The sequence below is a fragment of the Leuciscus leuciscus genome (assembly GCF_965113295.1).
Source record: "Leuciscus leuciscus genome assembly, chromosome: 11".
NCBI lineage: Eukaryota > Metazoa > Chordata > Actinopteri > Cypriniformes > Leuciscidae > Leuciscus > Leuciscus leuciscus.
This window is the reverse complement of record NC_138735.1, coordinates 14,309,008-14,329,567: the sequence shown is the minus strand read 5'-3', so window position 1 is coordinate 14,329,567 and position 20,560 is coordinate 14,309,008. Positions and strand designations below refer to the sequence as shown.

Below are 20,560 nucleotides of genomic sequence, written 5' to 3'. Positions count from 1 at the left end.
GCAGCACGAGAAAAGCAGTTTCGTACCTCCTCCAACACGCCGACTGTATTCCTGCAGCTCTGCAAGCGGGTGGTGAAGCTGGATGTAGTGGGAGAGTTGTAATCCTCTGTTGTTTCCGACAGAAACTCCGACACCGATATTTGATCCGGCATCCTAAAGCGTGGGTTCGTCCAGAGAATAGATAGAAATGAGTGTTCAGACGACCGAAAGCATTAAAAGGAGAAAAACAAACGAACTTCCGAGGCCGTAGAGATGTTGAGCTAACGGTGCGCGAGATGTCTACTGCAGCAGCACGCGCACAAAACAAACTAACGTTACTAGCACGCGCTAAGCGGTTCTCCCTCCGGAAAACTCAACGACCTGTTATATTTGGGTTCAGTCGCTCCCCCTGGGACTGGGATAGCACGCTGTCTCACCCCTTACCCCTCGAACATGAAGCTCGGAGTTGATCTGAGTTGTTTAACGTTAGTTGCGATTCCAACAGCACGCGCCGTGAAATGATGCCCACATAACGTTCCCCCGTGTGATGTTTACGACAAACACTGCTGTTATAGCGTCGAATTATGTTGCAGTGCATAGGTGTCAGTGAATGCATTCACACTCCGCTGTTTGTCAAACGCCTGCCTGATCGCTCACTGCACTCAGATCGTGTGAAATGCGCAACGCAGAGTGTATGACATCCGCGCGCGCACACACACACACACTCGCGCGCTCTGCTCTACATTCGCCCACCCACCCCTCTGCGCATGCTTCGACTCTCACTAAACCCACTCACACAGCCAGGCTCCGTGGGCAGCAGTTCAGTGTTTGGCATCGTGTAGGCTATCTGTAAAAATGTTATAAAAGTGTATGTTTCTGAGATAGCTAGACTTTTGCGGGGAAAAGAAGATATTTTGAAGAATGTTGGTAACCAAGCAGTTGACAGTAGCCATTTACTTTCTAGTAGGAAAAAAAATATGGAAGTCAATTGCTATACATACCGTCAACTGCTTGGTTACCAACATTCTTCAAAATATCTTCTTTTGTGTTCAGCAGAAGAAATAAATTTATACAGGTTTGGAACAACTTAAGGGTGAGTAAAATGATGACAGAATATTTATTTTGGGGTGAAGTATCCCTTAATGACATTTTTATACATAATTTTATATTTTATATCGTCAAAAGTAACATTCTTAAAAAGAGGCTAAATAGCTTCTAAACTGGCAAAGGTTTTCTAGAGTCAAGTCTGTAGAAATTGTCCCACACCCCCCACACACACATTTACACTAAACCGCCATGCAATGTGTATTTGTTATTCTTTGTTTTATGACAGAAATTGACTTTGATTTAGGCCTACAGTATCTTACTTACTCGTAGTTTTATAATAAATCATCAGTTTGAGCTTTAGTTTATGTATGTTTACATATGTATCCAGTATTGTTAATGTAACAAGTGCGACTTCTACAGGTCAAATAGTAAAATGCATGTAAAGTTTACTCAATGCATTGTATTTTTGGCACATTCCTGTGAAAAAATGGACAGTTATCACACATTTAGAGCTACCTTTTAACAATATATTTAGTTTTAAGACATTTGATCGCTAATATATCTAAAAGCAGAACTCCTTACCTGTTCCATATTGGTTCCTTCGAGGAAAAACTGAGACGAGAGGATGATGATCTCATGACTTCAGCTTGTAGCTTTAATGGGGAAAAACACAGATCATAATGGATGACCTTTTTCTTTACAGATCTATCTTTACTTACATTCCTAACCTTATAGGCCTATATTAATTTAATTCTAAAACAAATAAATCCGACTTATCCCACTCACTCAAGAAAATCAGTAATATTTTTCATAATTTGCTTTATGCTCTAGATTTATTCTTAATATATCAATAAACTTCATTTATGAGAACCTTTCATTCAAGCGATAGCTCAAAGAGATTTGCATGTAAAGTAGCCTACATGTAAAGTACAATAATATATGTAACCTTAACAGAAATATGCTATAGATGCTATAGTAGCCTACTCACCAAGATTAATCCCTGAGTTGTGCTGCCATCCTCTCTTCGGTGAGTTTAGTGGGTGTTGGGATATTATCTGCCCATGGGTCCCTTCCCTGCTCGGAGAGGAAGGGAGAAGCGACCATGTGTGCTGAAAAATAGCCTGTTACAATGGCTACAGGATCCAGAACCTAATGACTCAGGAACTACGGAAATCCAGGAGACCTGGGACAGGAAATGTGAGATCTGTGTAAACATGTGCCTTCTCAAGTGAGGTACCCTCACGCTCACACAGAGTGATATACCACACATGGCTGTGTTGGATGGGGAGCACAGGGTCACGCTTGACTCTCTGTAGAATAATAATATTAGATTCAGTATTTTTTAAAAGTATTTCAGGTTAGATTATGCACTTAAAACTGAACTGACTCATGCGTTTGTACCAATAGAGTTTTAAAATATACTTTACTTATAAACAGTTGAATAGGCCTTGAGGATTTGGTTCTTTCATGAAAATCAGGAAGATAAATCCCATTGTGATTCATTGCACATCACATTTATTACCTAATTTATTCTTTTCTCAAATGAAGTCACACAGCAGTGGTATTTTGTCTATTTTCCATTCTGTATGTGTAATTTTCCTGTTTTTTTTCCCCAGAGGGTTACTATTTCTTTAAAAGGGAAATTGTGATTCCAGTCAGAAAGAATTATTTATAAAGCCAAGATGATAACACATGGTCATCTAAAGAGGAACTGCTGAGGCTAAGGAGTTCCTGGAACCTGTAATTTTCCGACAGTTTTATTGGGAAGTACCATAGTTAAAAGTAAATGTTTTGTCTGTGCTGACTCAGACGGGATAGGGGACGAGGTGGGGAACTGGGGGTTAGAGGAGGTTGTCTCTGGATATTTTCTCTGTGCTTGGCAGTTATGTAAGTAGACTACTATTCATCAAATAAGTAAATACGTGGTCGTTAAAATATTGATTTGAGTCTAAATAAAAACAAAACAATTATTTGACCTCTATAGCAGTTAAAAATTAAGATTAAAAAGCTAAAAAAAAAAAAAAAAACTTTCTCGGGTGAACAATTTTGTGAGAGAGCGAAACACTTTTGTAAATGAAAGCAGTTTCTTGGGGGAATGCAGAGAGAGAGAGAGAGAGAGAGAGAGAGAGAGAACAAAAGTTTTGCAAGCAAAATCAATTTCTCTGAGATACGCAAACGTTTTGCAAGCGTCAAAAGCACCAAAATATAATTTTTCCAACCATCTTATATTTTTCCATGACCAGGCCCCTTTTCCAATTGAGAGATCTTTGTTGATAACTATAGACCATCAATCTTCTAATCAAACACAGTTGTGCATGACCCTTCCGACAATCAGTCTAATGGGAATACTTGAATTCCTCTTGCCAACTACTAAACGGCTTCCCTCATGTTTTCCAGCTATAGAATGTCTCCTCACATCTCTGGGCTACAAAAAAAAATAAATTAAAAAAATGCTGGAATGTTGAAGGTCTTGTGGAATCCTTATGCTAGAGAAGCACATTATTTGATCTTATGGAAAGACAACAGGCTGCTAATTGGCATTTACTGTAACATGCAACAGGGCGTTCACTTGCTCTTAGACTTTGGAAATAAGGATTTTAAACAAATATAACATGTACAATACAGAAAATACACTCCTGAGAAAAACATGGCACAGTTCTGTTTGCATTTGTTTTAACTTCCTTTTAACTTTTAAGTAGCCCAATGATACCTTGTCCATAGCTAAACAACTTCCGTTGATGTCCACAATAATTACAAAACACTGCTATCCCCATCAAACAATGCAGAGATTGTGTCTAATCAATACACTGCAGAGAGTTATGGGTAGAGTGCTTATGCATTGATTTCGATCTACAGTGGACTGGAAAATGTTTCTGTAATTTTAGAGGTCCTAATGGACTATAGATTTGTCTTGCTGTTCTACAGGTCTAGTTTATAACTGATCTTTGTTTACAGCATATGGCAACTGTCACAATACACAAAATCTGAAGTGAAGACTGAGAATTTTGTCCTCTTTGTTTTTACTGACATATTATTTTATGTTCTGTATTTATTAACTTTACTCTTAACCATTTTAATGTTTCAGATTATATTCAGATAAATGTAGAATAAAATACTATTAATAATCAGAAGTCCTGTCTGTGATTATAGAAGAAAAAAATAAAAATTATATATATATATATATATATATATATATATATATATATATATATATATATATATAATTTTTCCATCCATCTTATATTTAATAAAATAAAAATAAAAAACACATTTATGTTCTTGACTGACTCAATTTGATGTAAGATGATGGAAACAGTTATTCAAAATAAGTCATTTTGAAAATAATAAAAGAGCCCATTCAACCTGTAAAACAGTTTTTAAATTAAAGTCCATATTGTATTTTAATCAGTAACTTCTCATGAGTGAATGCACAATAGTTTTAACATTTTGAATGTTACCATGTCTTACCTGCTAATTACTTAATTTACCACATTTTTATTAAAAAAGACACATCAATATTTATTTTGGTATCTAATATTTATTAGAGAAATTTTGGTAACACTTTACAATAAGGTTCCATCTGCTAACATTAGTTAATGTATTTACTAACCATGAGCAATACATTTGTAACAGTATTTTTTAAAATATTTGTTAACGTTAGTTAATAAAATATACAGCTGTTCATTGTTTGTTCATGTTAGTTCTAAGTGCATTAACTAATGTTAACAAATACAACTTTTTGAAATTAACATTAACAAAGATGAATAAATGCTGTAGAAGTGCAGTTCATTATTAGTTTGTGTTAACTAAAGTGTTAGGCTACCGAGATTGTATGTGAATATATCATTAGATGAAATTTATAAGAAAATATAAAATTAGAATTACCAGTATGAATGTAATTAAATTCTTTTAGAACTTATAACTCATGAATGCTCAAAACAGTCTAAATTTATGAAACCTACATATTATTTTCCAACAAAACATCTATATTTTCAAAATGTTTTCAAACAAAATATATTAATTTTAATAAAAAAAAAACATACAAAAGAAAAATGGTTAAACCAACTTGAATTTATGTATAAGCCGGTATGGCTTCGGGTGAGTCCTTTTTTACAGAATGGTATCTTCTTTAAATCTGTAAATATGAACTTGTTGTGTTCTGTTCTGTGAATCTCCCTTTTACCCAAAGGGTTATTAATAGGTGGTAGCAAAGTGAAATGTGGACTTTTGAACTTTTGTTCTACAATCACATTAAGTGAATTTTTATTTTTTCAGAATTATTGTGTGTGCATGGATGAGCATGTTTAAAAACAAAATGCAGCCCCAGTGAGAAGGAAAAAATGTGTGTTTGTGCGAGTGTAGGAAAGATGGTAAATGTATTATATGTAAGTAATTTGAGACAAATCTAACTAATATAAAAATAAAATAAAATAAAAAAAAATAAAAAAAGAAGAAGCAGCAGCAGCAGCAAACTTTCATGTGTAAAGCCACAGTTCACTTTTGGGTCAAAACGGACCTGAAATTTAGTTTAAATTGTTAAACCTGGAGAAAATAAAATAAAATCTGCAAAAATAAATGTGTATTTTGACAGTCTTAAACTTACAAAGTTTAATATTCATACTAAAAACTATGGATTTTTAAAAAGATTTGTATGTACCTCTTCCAGGTCAAAATGGACCCAATTGAAATAGGAGGATATATTTTTATTATCATTAAAACAACAACCACAATAGTAATAACAATATGAATTCAAAATATATAAAAAAGGAATAATTTGGTAACATCTTTTGAAGTCAAAAGTGAACCATAAAGTATCTGATTGCAGGGAAGCATTAAATCCTCATGATAAGAAAAGGTCACACAGACGGTCTGGGAAGGAAATTTTTATGGTTGTCAGAAATGTCAACAGATCTAAAAAAAGGAATGCATTCATGTAAATCAATTAATAGAAGTCAATCAAGTACCATAAGAACTCATATTCCAAAATAAAAACAGTGATGAAATTCATTCATAGTGCTTATAATAAAACAGTTAAGCAGCAACAGTTTCAGGAGGAAACCATTTGTAAAGACATTTAATCGACAGAATGTAATAGAAAAAATTAAATTTAGAAAGAATTTTTTTTTAGAAAGCATCACAGCAATCCTAAAACAATCAGTAACTTCAGGGTGATGAAAATATTTCATATACACTCAAATAATAAAACAGCAATAATGATATTATTAGAAAATAATATCATTATAAAACAGCCAGAAATATACTTTTGATAAGGATTGGGGACGTACTGTATCTAAAACACCTAAAACTGCAGCTATGATGTGAAATAAAATGGAAAACGTAACATTGGTTTTTGACCATTAATAAATCCATAATAACTGTCACCAAAGTAACTAACCCATGCTATATTATAATGACTAGACTCCAATCTCTGATAACTGTATTAGTGCATTCGTTGAGGCACTTTACAAGCAATTAAGTGCAAATAATTTATGAGTGTGGAGTGTTTCTGTTCTACTAGACACCATTACTGTACCTCAATTTTCTCTGCATCAATAGTTTAAAAGGACATGGGTGATTGAGTCAGTGTGTAACTATAGTAGTGATATACTTTTAATCAGTATTGTACAACTGATTTACTAACACAAATTTGTCTTTTGATGATAGCGTCTTATCCGTTATATATCTAGGTTGAGAAGAATAAGCTACAGGGACAGACAATTGCTTCCTATAAACCCTGCTACCTGAAGCTGCTTGGACTGGTGGACTGATATGTGGGTATTTGACTAATAATTTAAGCACTATTAAGTGCAGTGGAATTGAGGTAATGAATACAGAAGTACAGGAACTGTTCACAAAGCATCAGTCACTCACTCCTTCAACCAAACCTGCAGAGATAGAAAAACAAAGAAATTACATCATTCAAATGCTATGCTGTATCATGCAAAAAAAAAAGTTTTCATTATGACACTATGCTACCAATTTTCGACATTGTAACAAACAACAGCGTGACACTATGACATGATATAAGCTTGATTAATTCAAGCTTTAATTAGAACAAAGGTTCAGGAGAAGTAAACAGTGTATGCAATAATAGACAGAACAGCACTGTGAATGCTATTGTGTATTAAATGCTATAACATGCACTCACTCTGTGGAGGATCCACGTCCATGGCCCGCAGTGAGTTGCAGGAGCCGTTCTGTTTGGGTCTAGCGCCAAGCTCCCTGTTCTCTTTCACTGAACTGGTGTTCAGACTCTGAGTTTGACTTTGTGTTTTAGTTGCATCTGCCTTCAGGATGAAGTAACCACCTTCTTCAGCTACAATCTTCTCAACCTTCTCCATCAGCTGAGGCAGCTGTGGGTGCTCGCCAAAAATATAGTTATTGATGACGTGGTACCTCTTCTTACACTTGTCCACCACCCACTGAAGGTCACGACCTTCCCTTCGTATATGCCTTTCTATGGACTTGTCCTTCAAAATCTCTGCCCAGGTGAACACCACCAAGGTGTGCTTCCACACGTCCTCTCCGAACAGCGCCAAATTCTCCTCTATACGAGCCCGGTCCGTTTCGGTGAACATGCCCACCGGTATGACCAGCAGGAATGCGTGGGGTCCAGGTGTGCACATACTTACACTTCGGACCATCTCCTGCTGATAGTCTGCCGGTGTGGTCTGGGATGAAAACCAGCCAGGAGTGTCTATTACTGTTACTTTGCGCCGATCCACCTCGGTTTCGCGTTTCACGCTGAATTCGGCAGCACGCTCCAGACGAAACTCTTCACGCCCCAGGATGGTGTTGCCGGTTAGGCTTTTCCCCGGCCATCTCCAGCCCAGCAGGATCAGACGGAGCTCAGGGAGACGGTTAGCCTCACGGGCGGCTGCCGCCAACCGCTTCTCTTCCTCAGGGTCCAGTTGGTCATCAGCTGTAGGGTACCAATACATTATTATTATTACGAGGGTCAAAAATGGCACCCTGGAAAATTAGGGGTTGGTAAGACTATTTTAAGACAGAAGACAAACAATAAAAATGTTTAGCTGCTATTGCTATATTGTGCATTTTACCATGGCTTAAACACTGTTTTGACAAATCAGCATCCAGCTTTTTTAAAGTGGTTTTATGCATATTGATAACCTTTTTGATTAAATAAAAAAGGTAATTGCGACTTTTTATCTCACAATTCTGACTTTTTTTCTTGCATTTGCGAGTTTACATCTCGCAATTATAACTTTTTCTCAGAATTGCGAGATATACACTCCCAATTGCAAGTTATAAAGTCATAATTATGAGATATAAACTTGCATCTCTGACTTTATAACTCGCAATTGCGAGATTACATCTCGCAGTTCTGAGAAAAAGTCATACTTGCGAGATGTAAACTCGCAAATGCTTGCAAGTTATAAAGTCAGAATTATGAGATATAAACTTGCATTTCTGACTTTATAACTCGCAATTGCGAGCTGAGAAAAAGTCATAATTGCGAGATAAAGTTGCAATTATCTTTTAAAATGTTTTATTCTGTGGAGGAAACAAGTTTCCATGAATAGCTGCCTGTACATTCTTCAGAATTTCTCCTGTCGTGTTCTACAGAAGAAGAAAAAAAGTCATACAGGTATGAGGGTATTATACAAATGATGAAAGAATTTTACCTGTATGAACTTTAAAAAAATTCAGATGAACTATCAATTAAAAGGTATTTACTAAACTTGCAATTGCGAGAAATGTCATAATTGTGAGGGGGGAAAAAAGTCATAATTGGGAGATAAAAAGTAAAAATTACCTTTTTATTTTTTTATTCAGTGGCGAAACAAGCTTTCATAATGATATGAGTTTGTAGTGGGTAAGATGTTTTAATGTTTTTGAAAGAAGTCTCATACTCACCAAGGCTGCAATTACTTAAAAAATACAGTAAAGACAATTAGGCTATATTGTGAAATATTATTGCAATTTAAACTAACTGTTTTCACTTTTAATATATATTTATTCCTGTGATGACAAAGCTGAATTTGTCAGCAGCAATTACTCCAGTCTTCGGTGTGACATGATCCTTTAAAAATCATTCTAATCTGATGATGAATCTAATGATGATTTGGTGCTCAATAATAATTTATTTTCATTGTAAAAGTTGCTTAGTAATATGTTTCAGGATTCTTTAATTAATGAACTAATAATATATATATATTATTTTAATTTTTTTTTTTTTTTTTTTACTAACCCCAGCTTCTGAACGCCAATGTAGGTTTGCTTCATATTTTAATCATTATGTATAATATATTGAAAGAATTTTGGATATAATGATAACTGGGAAAACACAATAACACATGTGTCAAACAAGCATTGCCCAGAATGGATTTTCCCAGTGATGTAAACTCTGAAAAAAACAGGGTGTTTTTATCTGAAATGTGATATTATGACATCTAGTTTCTCCTTCAGGCTTGAGCAAGGAGGAAATAGATGACCAAGACCTTAATATTCACTTAAACTGCCAAGCAACATTAATATTAAAGCAAAACACGCATTCCTATAAAAACTCGCTATTTAGATACTGTTTGTAACTGGTATACAGTATTTCATCGAAAGAACTAAACGGACTAAATGGTGTTTATGTGTATAAGTCACAATAAATTACTCTTTAATATAGCATATTAGTTGATAAAGAATAACTCCTTTCACATGTAACTACTTTTCACATGTTTTTCGTCATGTGAGAGGGTCTGTTGTGACTTTAGTTCACCTGTGAGCGTCATACCTGTCTGAATGGGCAGCGGAAACAGTGAGACGTGTCACATTCACCCGAAACACACACACCGGCTACAGTAGTGCGCACAAAGCCAAATTAAAGTATGAGTGTTGCGTTATAAGCATTGTTCAACAGTATATTTTAAAACAACTTACCAGTTGAATTTGGTCTGTTTGAGCTCATGACGATGCCGTGTTTGTAACTTTAGTCGTGTCAGTAATCCGGGAGAAAAGAGCGATTTCCTGCTTGCTTCTTGAAGGGCGCGGGAGGGAGATGTCTAATATTCGTGAACAAGTCTTTTGATTCGGATCTTTTCAATGAATCGGTTGAACCATAGTTCGCGGATCTCGGTCAAACCGTTCATCAGTTGTTTTCTCGAGATGTTGCGAACAAAATATGTAAATATGCGTGTGCCTTGAATGTGTAACTGTTATCAACACTCATCTTTTCAACACAAGATGGAAATGGCAGTACTTCTTTCAATTTGTTTAAAATAAAATTATTTTAGTTTTATGAGCCTAATCATGGCCGAACTGTGCTGGCACACATGGCATTACAATAAACACTCTTGTTAATTAAAATGTAATAAACAATGTGACTAAAATGGTTTTACTGTTTATTTAATCGCGTAATTAAAAGATGATTCAAAAGAACCGATTCAGAACGAGACAGACTTCCCATCACTAGTGGGAGGCGTCTAGCATTTAGAGAGCGCAAGGTTTCAGACCATAGAAATGTAAACGTAGGATACATATTTGACCGCTCCAGACACGTCGGCGCGCCCGCCATCTTGGAACGGTCCACGTGTCGTCACTCACAAGAATCATGCCACAACATTGCTCAGCTTCTGGTTGTAAAACCGACGATTATAAATTGCCAAAGACATTGGATAACCTTTCACAGGTAGGAATTTGTTGGTTTGTGTTTTTATATGTATTGACTCAGTACAGATTTTAGTTTTTGATGTTTTTAACTACTATGGTAACTACTTTTACTATGGTACTTTTACACGACGCCTTCGTCGGACTGTATTGTGTTAGTTTAGCAAAATCATCGGCTGAACTATTCTATTCATGTGTCTAACTACATTTGCAGATGCTTATCAATGGACCGGCTGTTCACGGACCGGCTTTGACCGTTCCAATATGGCGGATGGCTTAGATACACCCATATAAACAAACAGCTGCTGAGGCATCTATGGTTCAAACAAGTGCTGTTCTTTTTCAGAAACACCGTACTACTACCATGGTTACTATAATTACTAGAAACAGTTTTGTCTAATCCGCAAGATGTTTAATTGAACTGCCAAGCAGATATTTTTTGACATAACTACTGTTTTGGAATATAGGTAGGCCTACTTGTAGGCTAGTAACTGTAATTGCAAATGTGTGTCAAAACCAAGACTTGATAATATTGAATAAAACATTATAAAAATCACTCTTAAATTATGTATTTGATAAGCAATACATTTCATATTTAAAGTTTATTTTCATCCAACCCTCAGTATTTTACACTTAAATGTAATTAAAAATTAACAGTTTAATATCCTTTAATCATAAATTGCTACTATTTACACCAGGTTGCCAGCAAAGTAATCCTTCATCTTAAACATCAACACATAACAAAATAATTAGTTTTAATACAATATACAAATGTTAAGCCTGATTTCTTTACTTTCTCTTTTTTTTTTTTTTTTACAAAAAGCTCTTGCAATTCTTTGCAGGATGTAGAGCTAAAAGTGAGTAAGAAAAGTAGTAAGAAGAAAGAGCATTTGAAGAAAGAGCACTGCTGCTTATGAAGCCCAGGCAGCCAACCTCTTCATATCATGATCATCCTCCACTCTCTTCTTGGAGGCTGAAAGAGTGAAATAACAAACATTTCAATGAAGCACAGACTGTATGGGCCTGACTGGTCTTTTGCCAAATTTTAAAAATGTAGATACTGAATGTGTGGGTGTCATTGCATACTTACTTGCATGGCGGCTTGGTCTTGTGCTAGGCAGTTTGGAGGTTGGTACACTTGGTAATCTGCCCATATTCTTCATACTTTCTTCATGTTCTTCCTGTTCCAACTCTGCCAGCTCTGCCAACAATTCATCCTGTAAAAACATAAAAATGAGTACAGAACACATCCTAAACTGAAGGCTGTCAATTGATTAAAACAATAAATCATGTTCTGTTTTAACAAATTATCTTGAAACTGCTGAAATGTTCCTATAAATATATTTTCTTTCCAACTGTGCATTCTGAATTATAAATAAATATATTTCCCCAGCAGTCTAGAGCTCGTCTTCTCATAAAAGTGTTTTTATCTTACTGATCATATTTGTAAGAAAAATATATATAGCTTATGTGCGCTGGTGCTCTTATTCCAGCCTTTTCAAATATTTCAAAGAATGAATGTGCCTTAAATAAATTTAATGATAAATATTTAACTAATCTAGAGGATGACAGTCAACTACCTTGAATATTAATTAAGCATTTTGGGCAACACATGTAAATTAGAATGGTGATTTAAATATTTAATTCAAATAAATAAATGTGCATACTGATCTTATTTATCAGGTCTCACAGGCACTTTAGCATCCTGGCCACTAGTTTAAACGAGCACTGACACCCTGTGGTGAAATAATCGCGTATATTTAACTTCTGATTTCTCAGATCGGCTTGGGTTGGACTAAAACTTCATGTTCTGTTGAGCAAGGAAAATTCTTTACACAGTAATCATCAGATTATCTCTTCTCCTGTCCCTGAAAATGTCCAGATTTTTTAAGGGGTCATCGGATGCAAAATTCACTTTTATATGGTGTTTGCATATAAACGTGTCTTTGTAGTGTGTGGACACAACAACCATACAATGAAAAAAAATCCATTCACTCCTTTTTTTTAAATCCTCAAAAAGTCTAAACACTCAATCAGGTCGTTTGGATTTTCGGAGCACTATTATGTCATAATGCTTATGCTCCGCCCACGACCACTGACGGACTGTCCCGTATTAGCATATTTTTGCCCTCAGTCATTCGACACCACCCATGGAAGAGAGGGGGTTGGGTGAGCAGTTTTTGTTTTTGGAGGTAAAAAGGGTGTTGTTTTACACAACCATTGAGGAACTTTAACCAAAGTATATTACAAACTTTACATGAACACCTTAAAGAATCATACCAACTTGAGGAAAATGGGCATCCGATGGCCCCTTTAAGACAATAGATGATCATGGGTGCTTAGCACCATCACTTCACCGTTATAATGAGATGAATTCATTAAAGAATACAATATACCTTACTCATTTATATGATTCCGACATAGTATTTGACCACGGCTGTTTCTTGTGCCTTTTACCTCTGTAAAATTAGGCATTGGCAACAACTGGGTAATGATGTTGATAAGCTACTCATCATTTCAAGGTAATGGCATCGCTAAATTGGATTAGTTTGGATGGTCACGCTAAAATTGTGTTGTTTTAATAAGGGTAATTTAAGGCTTTGTGTTGGGGGAAAAAATTCTGATTTAGTGTGTAAAAAGGACTGCAATCTTGTATTATTCCTGACCCTGATTTGATGTGAAGTAAATGAAGGAGAGAAGTCGATTTTGTCGACTTCTATGGTTCGGGTTGGGAGTTTGAGTCGAACATCCCTATTTGTAATATGTACCTCATCAAACTGATCACCAAAAGGTTTTGAGATGGCATCACTGATCTCCTGAGCTACTTCCTGTTGTTCTGTAATGTCCTGCATGAGGGAGTCAATGTTATCCAGATCTCTGAAAGTGAGAGAAACAGAACGATGGATTATTTGATGACATTTGCTAACAACTGTTCAATCGCAACAGTCATTTATCAGCATTATACAAAATATATTACTACAGATCTGTAGTTTTGTAGTATTGATCAATCAAAATCAAGTATTCCTGAGAAGCATGTAATAAGCAATGATTTGTTTTTTTGTGAATAACTGAGTGTAAAGTACAGCAAGTCGTAATTACCATAATTATGAAATTTCAACTTGTAAAAAGCATTTAAGAGCTTGTAATTACACATTTTCAGATCGCTCCTACTTGTACCACGTGATTGCTGTACCACCTGACCACTGCAGATTAATTTAGGCATTGATAGTGTTGCCATAGAAATGCATAATTCTCAGTCCAAGGAATGAACAGCTCCGAGTAGAACGTCACGTGTTGGCATCTCAAAATTACGGTAATTACGACATAGCATGAATGCAGCAAATGATGAAACGCACATGTTCTGGTGAACCCCTTTGATGGCTTTAGCTGCGTAACCCATGTTCTTCAGAACCTCTGTGTTTGTGGTGGCATTCTCAAGGGCCTCTCGCTGGAACTCAATAGTGGACAGGGTCCCGTCAATCTGAGTCAGCTGTTGCTCGAAACGTTTCTTCCTCTTAAGAGCCTGAAGTGCAGCTGAGGAAAAATATTTTTTATTGTGGTCAAAATCATCAAATATTTCAAATTCAAATACTTAATTCAAATGATATTTTCCCTAATTTTTAGGGATTAATGCTGTTAAAGGGATATTTCACCGCTGAAAAGATGAATGTGTATTTAAATTGGGTTATTTATGTAGTAGAAATGTGAAATTATTTTAGAAGTTGGTGCCTTCTAGACTGAGAAAAGCCAGAAAATAGATTTTTGGCTCATGTGGATGAACAACAACAACTCCCAGAATGCACTTGCTTCGCTGCCCTACGAGGCCACTCCCAAGCCACGCCTACCGGTTGAGGGCAGTATCGGAAGAAATGATACAACTAGGGCTGCGTTCCAGTCCACTTTTAGACACGCACTTGCGAACTTCCCTAAGCACTTCCCCTTGGGGGAATCCCTGCCACCATTTTGAAGTGCGTTCCACTTCGTGAAGTGGACGAGGGAAGTTTATATGGACAGACCCTCGTTCCCTCGATTTTGACCGAGGGAGCGAGTCTGCTTCAAATGTACACTTCAGGCACCTATATGTCCCACAATGCAGTACGATTGTGACGTCACCACATATCTCATCTAATCACCACCACAACAGACAACTCTATGATATATTAATAATATATATTTTTTATTTAAAACAACCCAAACACACCTATAAACATTTGGATGCTGCATTAAACAAATTCTTAAAGGGAAAAAAAATGTAAATAATAAATCAACTCCACAGCTGATTCCAAGTGATCAAGGGCTTAGGACGTTCCAATTCAGCCCATTGCAGTTTCCGCCAGTAGTGAGCACTCGCAATGACGTACATCCGAGTGAACGAGACGGAGGGAAGTTAGCGAGTGAAGGGCATGACAATTTTGGACTGGAACGCAGCCTAGGCTACTAGTTGACTCGAAACTGAAAAGACGCCATTTTATCATGAGATCCCACCCCCTATGGGCGGGTTTAAAACACACGGAACTAGCTCCTACTACTGGCTGTAGTCTCTAGCCTCTGGCCAAAAAAGCCTCCGGTGACGCTAAATGAAGATTTTTGCGTCATTGGAGGGTTTTTTCCAGACACACAATACAGAAATCTCTCGTCTCAGGGGGACATGAGGGAGGGAAGCACGGTCATTCGAAAATTCTACCGGGTTTCTACTGACACAAAGCTTAATGCTAATCAGTGAAGTATCCCTTTAATCATACTGAACGAGATCAACTGCATTTTATGTAGCATACTAGCATTTTGAAGAAAAATTGGAAGACATTTGTTTAACGATTTTTTTTTTTTTTTTTTTTGAAAGAATGGATAATATTTTACACACAAAATTACTTGTAGGTTTACTTTGATACATTTTGTAAATTAAAGATCAGATAAGCTCATAGAAGGTGATTAAGACAAGTGAAGAAGAAAGTTAAATTATTGTTTGACTTCACATGACCAGGAACTTGAATTATAGACATTTTTTAATCTTTAAAATGAATGCTCAAAGTATTTGAGTAAATGTAATTAGTTATCTTTTTGGCTACTTTGTAGTTTTACTGAGTATCAAAGATATTCACAACTTGTACTACAGGTTTGAATAAGTATATGTACTCTTTACTACAGTATATTTGTATTACTCATTACATTTTGCAGTTTATTTCTCAAATAAAGTAGCAATATCACCATCTACAAGGCATTGAAGGTACTATAACTTGTGCGCTTTTCCCTTACTTACCAAAACTTGTCAACAAGGCTACTTTACATGAATGCGAGTGCATTAGCAGGTAGTTGCTGAATCACAGGCGTTTCATATAAGATGAGGCCGAAACCAGCACGTCAAGTGCAAGTAGGCTTTGACTATTTAATTTTACTTAACATTATTTTATTTATCCATTATATTGAAGCAACCTTTTTGAAGGATATTGGTTTACTATGCCTATTTTGAGCACTTGAGCTCAACTGAGACTTGAGTGATTGTTATAGTTTGTAAGAGGCTTTTTGTCAACCTTGATTTATTGCAATTTTGAGGTGTTCGGTTTAAAAATGCATGCTTGAGCTGTTTTACCTGAAAGCAACTTGCACTGATATCTTAAAATATGTCAGTGGCATTGTTTTGACTTAAGATGCACACCAGTAATGTTTTTAAGGCATGTTCATAAAAGCTACTTAAGTTTCCTTATTGAACTAATGCCTAATCCTGGCTTAATCTAAGCCCTGTCTGTGAAACCAGGCCTAAGATTTTTACTCAAGTCATATTGAAACTAGTCACATGTAACTTGTAATGGAGTCATTTTAGCTGTAAGGTATCTGTACTTTTACTCAAGTATTGTTACTTTTCAGGTACTCTTTACACCTGACTCCACCTGTGATGCCTGGGTGTAAACGCCATGCTCGTGGTAAAGCACAAGTTGACAACTGTAAATGAGGCGTGTCCAGATGCCTGTTCTAGGATCAACAGCTGGGCGTTACGCCACATAAACAAAAGCCATGTTTTATAGACATGTTTCAGTGGGGTGTTGTTACACTTTCAATGGCAAATTATGTAACCAACAGTTTTCTCTTAATCATTTAGTTTAATACAGAAAGTGTAAAACAAAATGTCTTGGAGAATTTGTATTATTGCAATTTTCAAGTGCTGTACTGTAGGCTATATCAATCTTTTTAAAATAAACTATGAAAATCCATCATAAAAATATGAATTACATGTTTAGAACTTCCATATCTAAATAAAGTGTAGGTATTTTTTATAAAAGTTCTTGTGTCATTTCCGCCAAAAAAATTTAAATTATATATATATATATATATATATATATATATATATATATATATATATATATATATATATATGACCACAATCATTTTATTTTTCATCGTTCAATGCCCAATTTCAAGATTGGCTACGCAAAATATCAGTTATCACGACAAACGAGGCGGCTAATTTGTTCCAAATGTAATTTCCATCGCTGCCATGAACTTTCAAGGGTAAGTTACACAAATATAAAAATTACAGAAGATACCTATCTTATGATGTAAAGACCACATGGCCAAAATTGATCATAGAAGTAGAAAATCCCATTCTACATAACGTTACCTCTCTTGTTTTTTGTTCCATTCTTTTTGGCAATGACGAGCTCCTGCTCGATTCTGCTCTCCAGGTATTGCTGTTTTTTCGTTAACATGGCCTCAGTCTCTCTCAGTTTGTTGATGGCCTCCTGTGGTGATGCACCCGACCGGGACCGGTGCTTAGATCTAGAACTGGATCCAGAACTAGAACTGGGCCTGGAGCTAGATGAGCTTGATGAGCTCACTTTAAAAATCTTTGAAATTTTACTCATTTTTTTCCCGAAGGTAGGCTATTGCTTGTAATTCTAGTTAAAGATCCAACGAGCTTAAAATTAAGATTCTTAAAAGGATCGCGAGAGAAAGTGGCAATTCTTGACAGTCTGCTTTTCAGATTCAATTCAAAACACCAACGTATCTCTTCCTGAAATTCAACACCTGTGCGCACGTAAATTGCTCCACAATAGTCTCTGTAGACACGCCCATTGAATAGAATTAGCCGACAGAATGAAGTCACACAATGGGCGGGGGCAAGGTAGCCCGAATATTGCCTTTCATTGTCAGGTATAAATAATAATTCCTTTATTTTGAGGATTTCCTCACTGGACGATTCAGCACTCAGAACTGGTGTAATCAAGTGGAATGACACTGTAGACTTTTCTAGTCAAAATAAACCAGATGGAGTCAGTTTTCTGATATTCATAGCCATTGAATGAACATTTAATGACAACGACAGTTTCAGGTTGTCACATTTATTTAGACAAAAAAAAAATTCTATAAAAATGGAACATTTTAATTACATGTTCATATTTAACTTCCATTGTTAAGTCATTAACCATTAAATGGACAGGAACAGGCTATTTCAGAAATGTTATTTTCCAACACATAAAGACTCAAATGATAAAGTCCCATCACTTCTTCCTCAAAATATTGCTTAAATGTTTTACAGTTTATATTTCCTATTAAAATAGCAAAAGATTTGAAGGTTACCTTGATCTCAGTGGTTTCCAGAAGTGATCTTACATAGTGTTGCTATGAACGAACAACTGTCTTCATTCAGAAAAATGTTACTACTGAATGTCACAATTGACAGATCAACGTTGTCCAAAGATTTGTAATAATATACAATAATTCACAAGTTCCATAAGGTTAAACATATTTGGCTTGCTGTCTGCAGTGTATGGGCTCAAGGAAGCAACTTCAACTCAAGCTCAGTTAAACCCCCCAGTGGGACTACTAATGTTTCGAAGATGAGTCTGGTAGCAAGATACCTAAATTATGTTGGTGGAGTTGGGGGATTCTAATTCAGTGATATAAGTTTAATTAAATGGCTTTAATTATATTGTCTCAAGCACAAATGATAAGTGACTGCCTCGTAGTGGCCAGTTAAGTAACTTTTAAAAGTAATGCATAACAATATTGCGTTACTCCCTAAAAATGTAACTAATTGGGTATGTTACTTTGTATGGAAAGTAATGTTACGTTACATTTGCATTCCTTTATCCTTGCTTGTTTTTTGTTTTAAACTAAAGTTCTATTTTTTTGCAAATGTAAAGGCCCTTTCACCCCAAAAGTGAAATGAATAAGCCTCAGACTGAAGGAAATGCAAACTCACACCTGTATAATAGCGAGCGCAGCTCAAACAAACCTTTCAGCTGTGTTGCCATGCTGGATTGCAGAAGAATAGGACACAGGAGAACAAAGATGAATCAACACTCTTACTTCAGCAATAAAAACAAAAAGAAAATTAAACACAAATGTGACGATTGTTAAAAGACATTGCCAATATATTGGTTGATAAAGTGAGATTAAATATACAAAGTATTTAGGTTTGCGTAATATTATCAATTTGCAGTTGACTGTTTTTATTCATTTTGAGGAATACAGAATCTGTTTTTGTGCAAGTGAGATGAATAAATGCAAGATCACATTTAAGTCAAGTTAGGTCAAGTCACATTTATTTACAGCGCTTTTTACAATACAGATTGTTTCAAAGCAGCTTTACAGTGATAACAGAAAAATAATGCAACAAAGTTTGTTTCTATAAGAAAATAGTGAAATAAGTTCAGTGATGGTTCATTTTTGTTGTAAAAAAGTTATTAATTTAGTTCATTTATAGCCGCTCTGGAGAAAACTGTGATGTCCGCTCAGTTCAGTTCTCATATAATGGTGTCAATGCAGGCAGATCAATAATATTGTTGAATATTAAATTTAGTCTAGAACTACATAACCATCATGCTCACACAGCTCCCACAATGCCTCTGCACTTACTCCTGATTTCTCTCAACATGGGAACAGGAGAAATGTCTGTCAATACATGGGAGAACAAAGTAACTTGCGCTACTTATTTGAAAAAGTAACTCAGATATTTGGTTGTAAATGTAAAATTAATGTGTTACTTTACTAGTTAGGCTACTTGAAAAAAGTAATCTGATTACGTAACCCGAGTTACTTATAATGACAGAAAGAAAGAAAGACACATTAATCACATTATATACTCCAGTCTATAAAGCAAAAACAGATGAGTCTTCCTTTCTACTGTCTATCTGTTTTACCTGCAGGAAATGGATGTGTGTGTGTGTGTGTGTGTGTGTGTGTGTGTGTGTGTGTGTGTGTGTGTGTGTGTGTGTGTGTGTGTGTGTGTGTGTGTGTGTGTGTGTGTGTGTGTGTGTGTGTGTGTGTGTGTGTGTGTGTGTGTGTGTGTGTGTGTGTGTGTGTGTGTGTGTGTGTGTGTGTGTGTGTGTGAAATCTGCTCCAGCTCAGTGTCTCTCCTCCTCAGATCATCAATCTCCTGCGTCTGTCGCTTCAAGCATCCTTCAGCTTGACTCTTCCTGATCTCTGATCAGCTGTGCGACCTCAGAGCGGCTTCTCCCATGGAGCGGATCCGCTCAGTAAAGATCCACTTACTTTCCTCCACTGATCCCAGTGCTGTTAGGACACACATCACAATCACCTCATACTGCGTCTTGCTCTTCTGTCTGTTAGCTGTTGTTCCACTCAAACTTAGGAGCGTCCACAGCATGTCTCAGCTCCTGAAGCTCCTTCTCTATCTCCTGGATTCTCTCATCGTATCTTTTTTGAGTCTCTTTCAGAATCTTCTGTTAGAAAATCAAATAACCACAAACTTCAGCTATACAGCATAAATCTGAGTAACTAAATAATGAAACCAGCCTTTTTCAATCCCTGTCAGTATTCATTTATTGTATATTTGCACCCATTTCTCTTTCATCTCTGTTTCAACTGTTACAGTATCATTTTTTGTGTTTATCCATTGTACACAGATAACAAATGCACTACTGGTCAGTAGATTTTTATCTGTTCATCATGTTTTGTG

General features: G+C 35.9%; 3 protein-coding genes across 8 annotated transcripts in view; all 3 read right to left on the bottom strand.

The window, feature by feature from the left end:
- asap1b (ArfGAP with SH3 domain, ankyrin repeat and PH domain 1b) overlaps window positions 1-2,154 on the bottom strand; it is an 88,875-nt gene extending 86,721 nt beyond the window's left edge. For 5 of the 6 annotated variants that reach the window (XM_082183986.1, XM_082183991.1, XM_082183987.1 and 2 more), the window contains exons 1-3: window positions 2,015-2,153; window positions 1,609-1,679; window positions 27-153 (exon numbers count right to left, since the gene is read on the bottom strand). In XM_082183986.1, coding sequence (XP_082040112.1) covers window positions 27-153; window positions 1,609-1,664 — 183 coding nt within the window. In that variant the 5' untranslated portion in view covers window positions 1,665-1,679; window positions 2,015-2,153. Of the gene's footprint in view, window positions 1-26; window positions 154-1,608; window positions 1,680-2,014 lie in introns of all 6 variants that reach the window. The other variant, XM_082183989.1, reaches the window with a different exon arrangement.
- A 3,739-nt stretch (window positions 2,155-5,893) lies between these two features.
- Window positions 5,894-10,071, bottom strand: gimap4 (GTPase IMAP family member 4). Its single transcript, XM_082184023.1, has 3 exons — window positions 9,919-10,071; window positions 7,175-7,948; window positions 5,894-6,911 (listed from the first exon to the last, which is right to left on the bottom strand). Exons 1-3 carry the CDS (start codon window positions 9,944-9,946, stop codon window positions 6,886-6,888), a joined length of 828 nt encoding a protein of 275 aa, XP_082040149.1. The 5' UTR covers window positions 9,947-10,071; the 3' UTR covers window positions 5,894-6,885.
- A 1,156-nt stretch (window positions 10,072-11,227) lies between these two features.
- On the bottom strand, window positions 11,228-17,681 carry chmp4c (charged multivesicular body protein 4C). The gene is made up of 5 exons (XM_082184025.1): window positions 17,258-17,681; window positions 14,001-14,178; window positions 13,413-13,521; window positions 11,735-11,861; window positions 11,228-11,617 (listed from the first exon to the last, which is right to left on the bottom strand). Exons 1-5 carry the CDS (start codon window positions 17,499-17,501, stop codon window positions 11,556-11,558), a joined length of 720 nt encoding a protein of 239 aa, XP_082040151.1. The 5' UTR covers window positions 17,502-17,681; the 3' UTR covers window positions 11,228-11,555.
- Between the last annotated feature and the right edge of the window lie 2,879 nt (window positions 17,682-20,560).

Bases quoted from the DNA above. Each gene is read 5' to 3' on its own strand.
- gimap4 (XM_082184023.1), bottom strand. From the start codon at position 9,946: ATGAGCTCAAACAGACCAAATTCAACTG. The intron at 7,949-9,918 runs GTAAGTTGTTTT...GGTACCCTACAG, and splicing joins AAACAGACCAAATTCAACTG to CTGATGACCAACTGGACCCT. The intron at 6,912-7,174 runs GTGAGTGCATGT...CTATCTCTGCAG, and splicing joins GGACGTGGATCCTCCACAGA to GTTTGGTTGAAGGAGTGAGT.
- chmp4c (XM_082184025.1), bottom strand. From the start codon at position 17,501: ATGAGTAAAATTTCAAAGATTTTTAAAGTGAGCTCATCAAGCTCATCT. The intron at 13,522-14,000 runs GTGCGTTTCATC...TCTCACTTTCAG, and splicing joins AAAGGGGTTCACCAGAACAT to AGATCTGGATAACATTGACT. The intron at 11,618-11,734 runs GTAAGTATGCAA...TCACTCTTTCAG, and splicing joins AAGACCAAGCCGCCATGCAA to CCTCCAAGAAGAGAGTGGAG.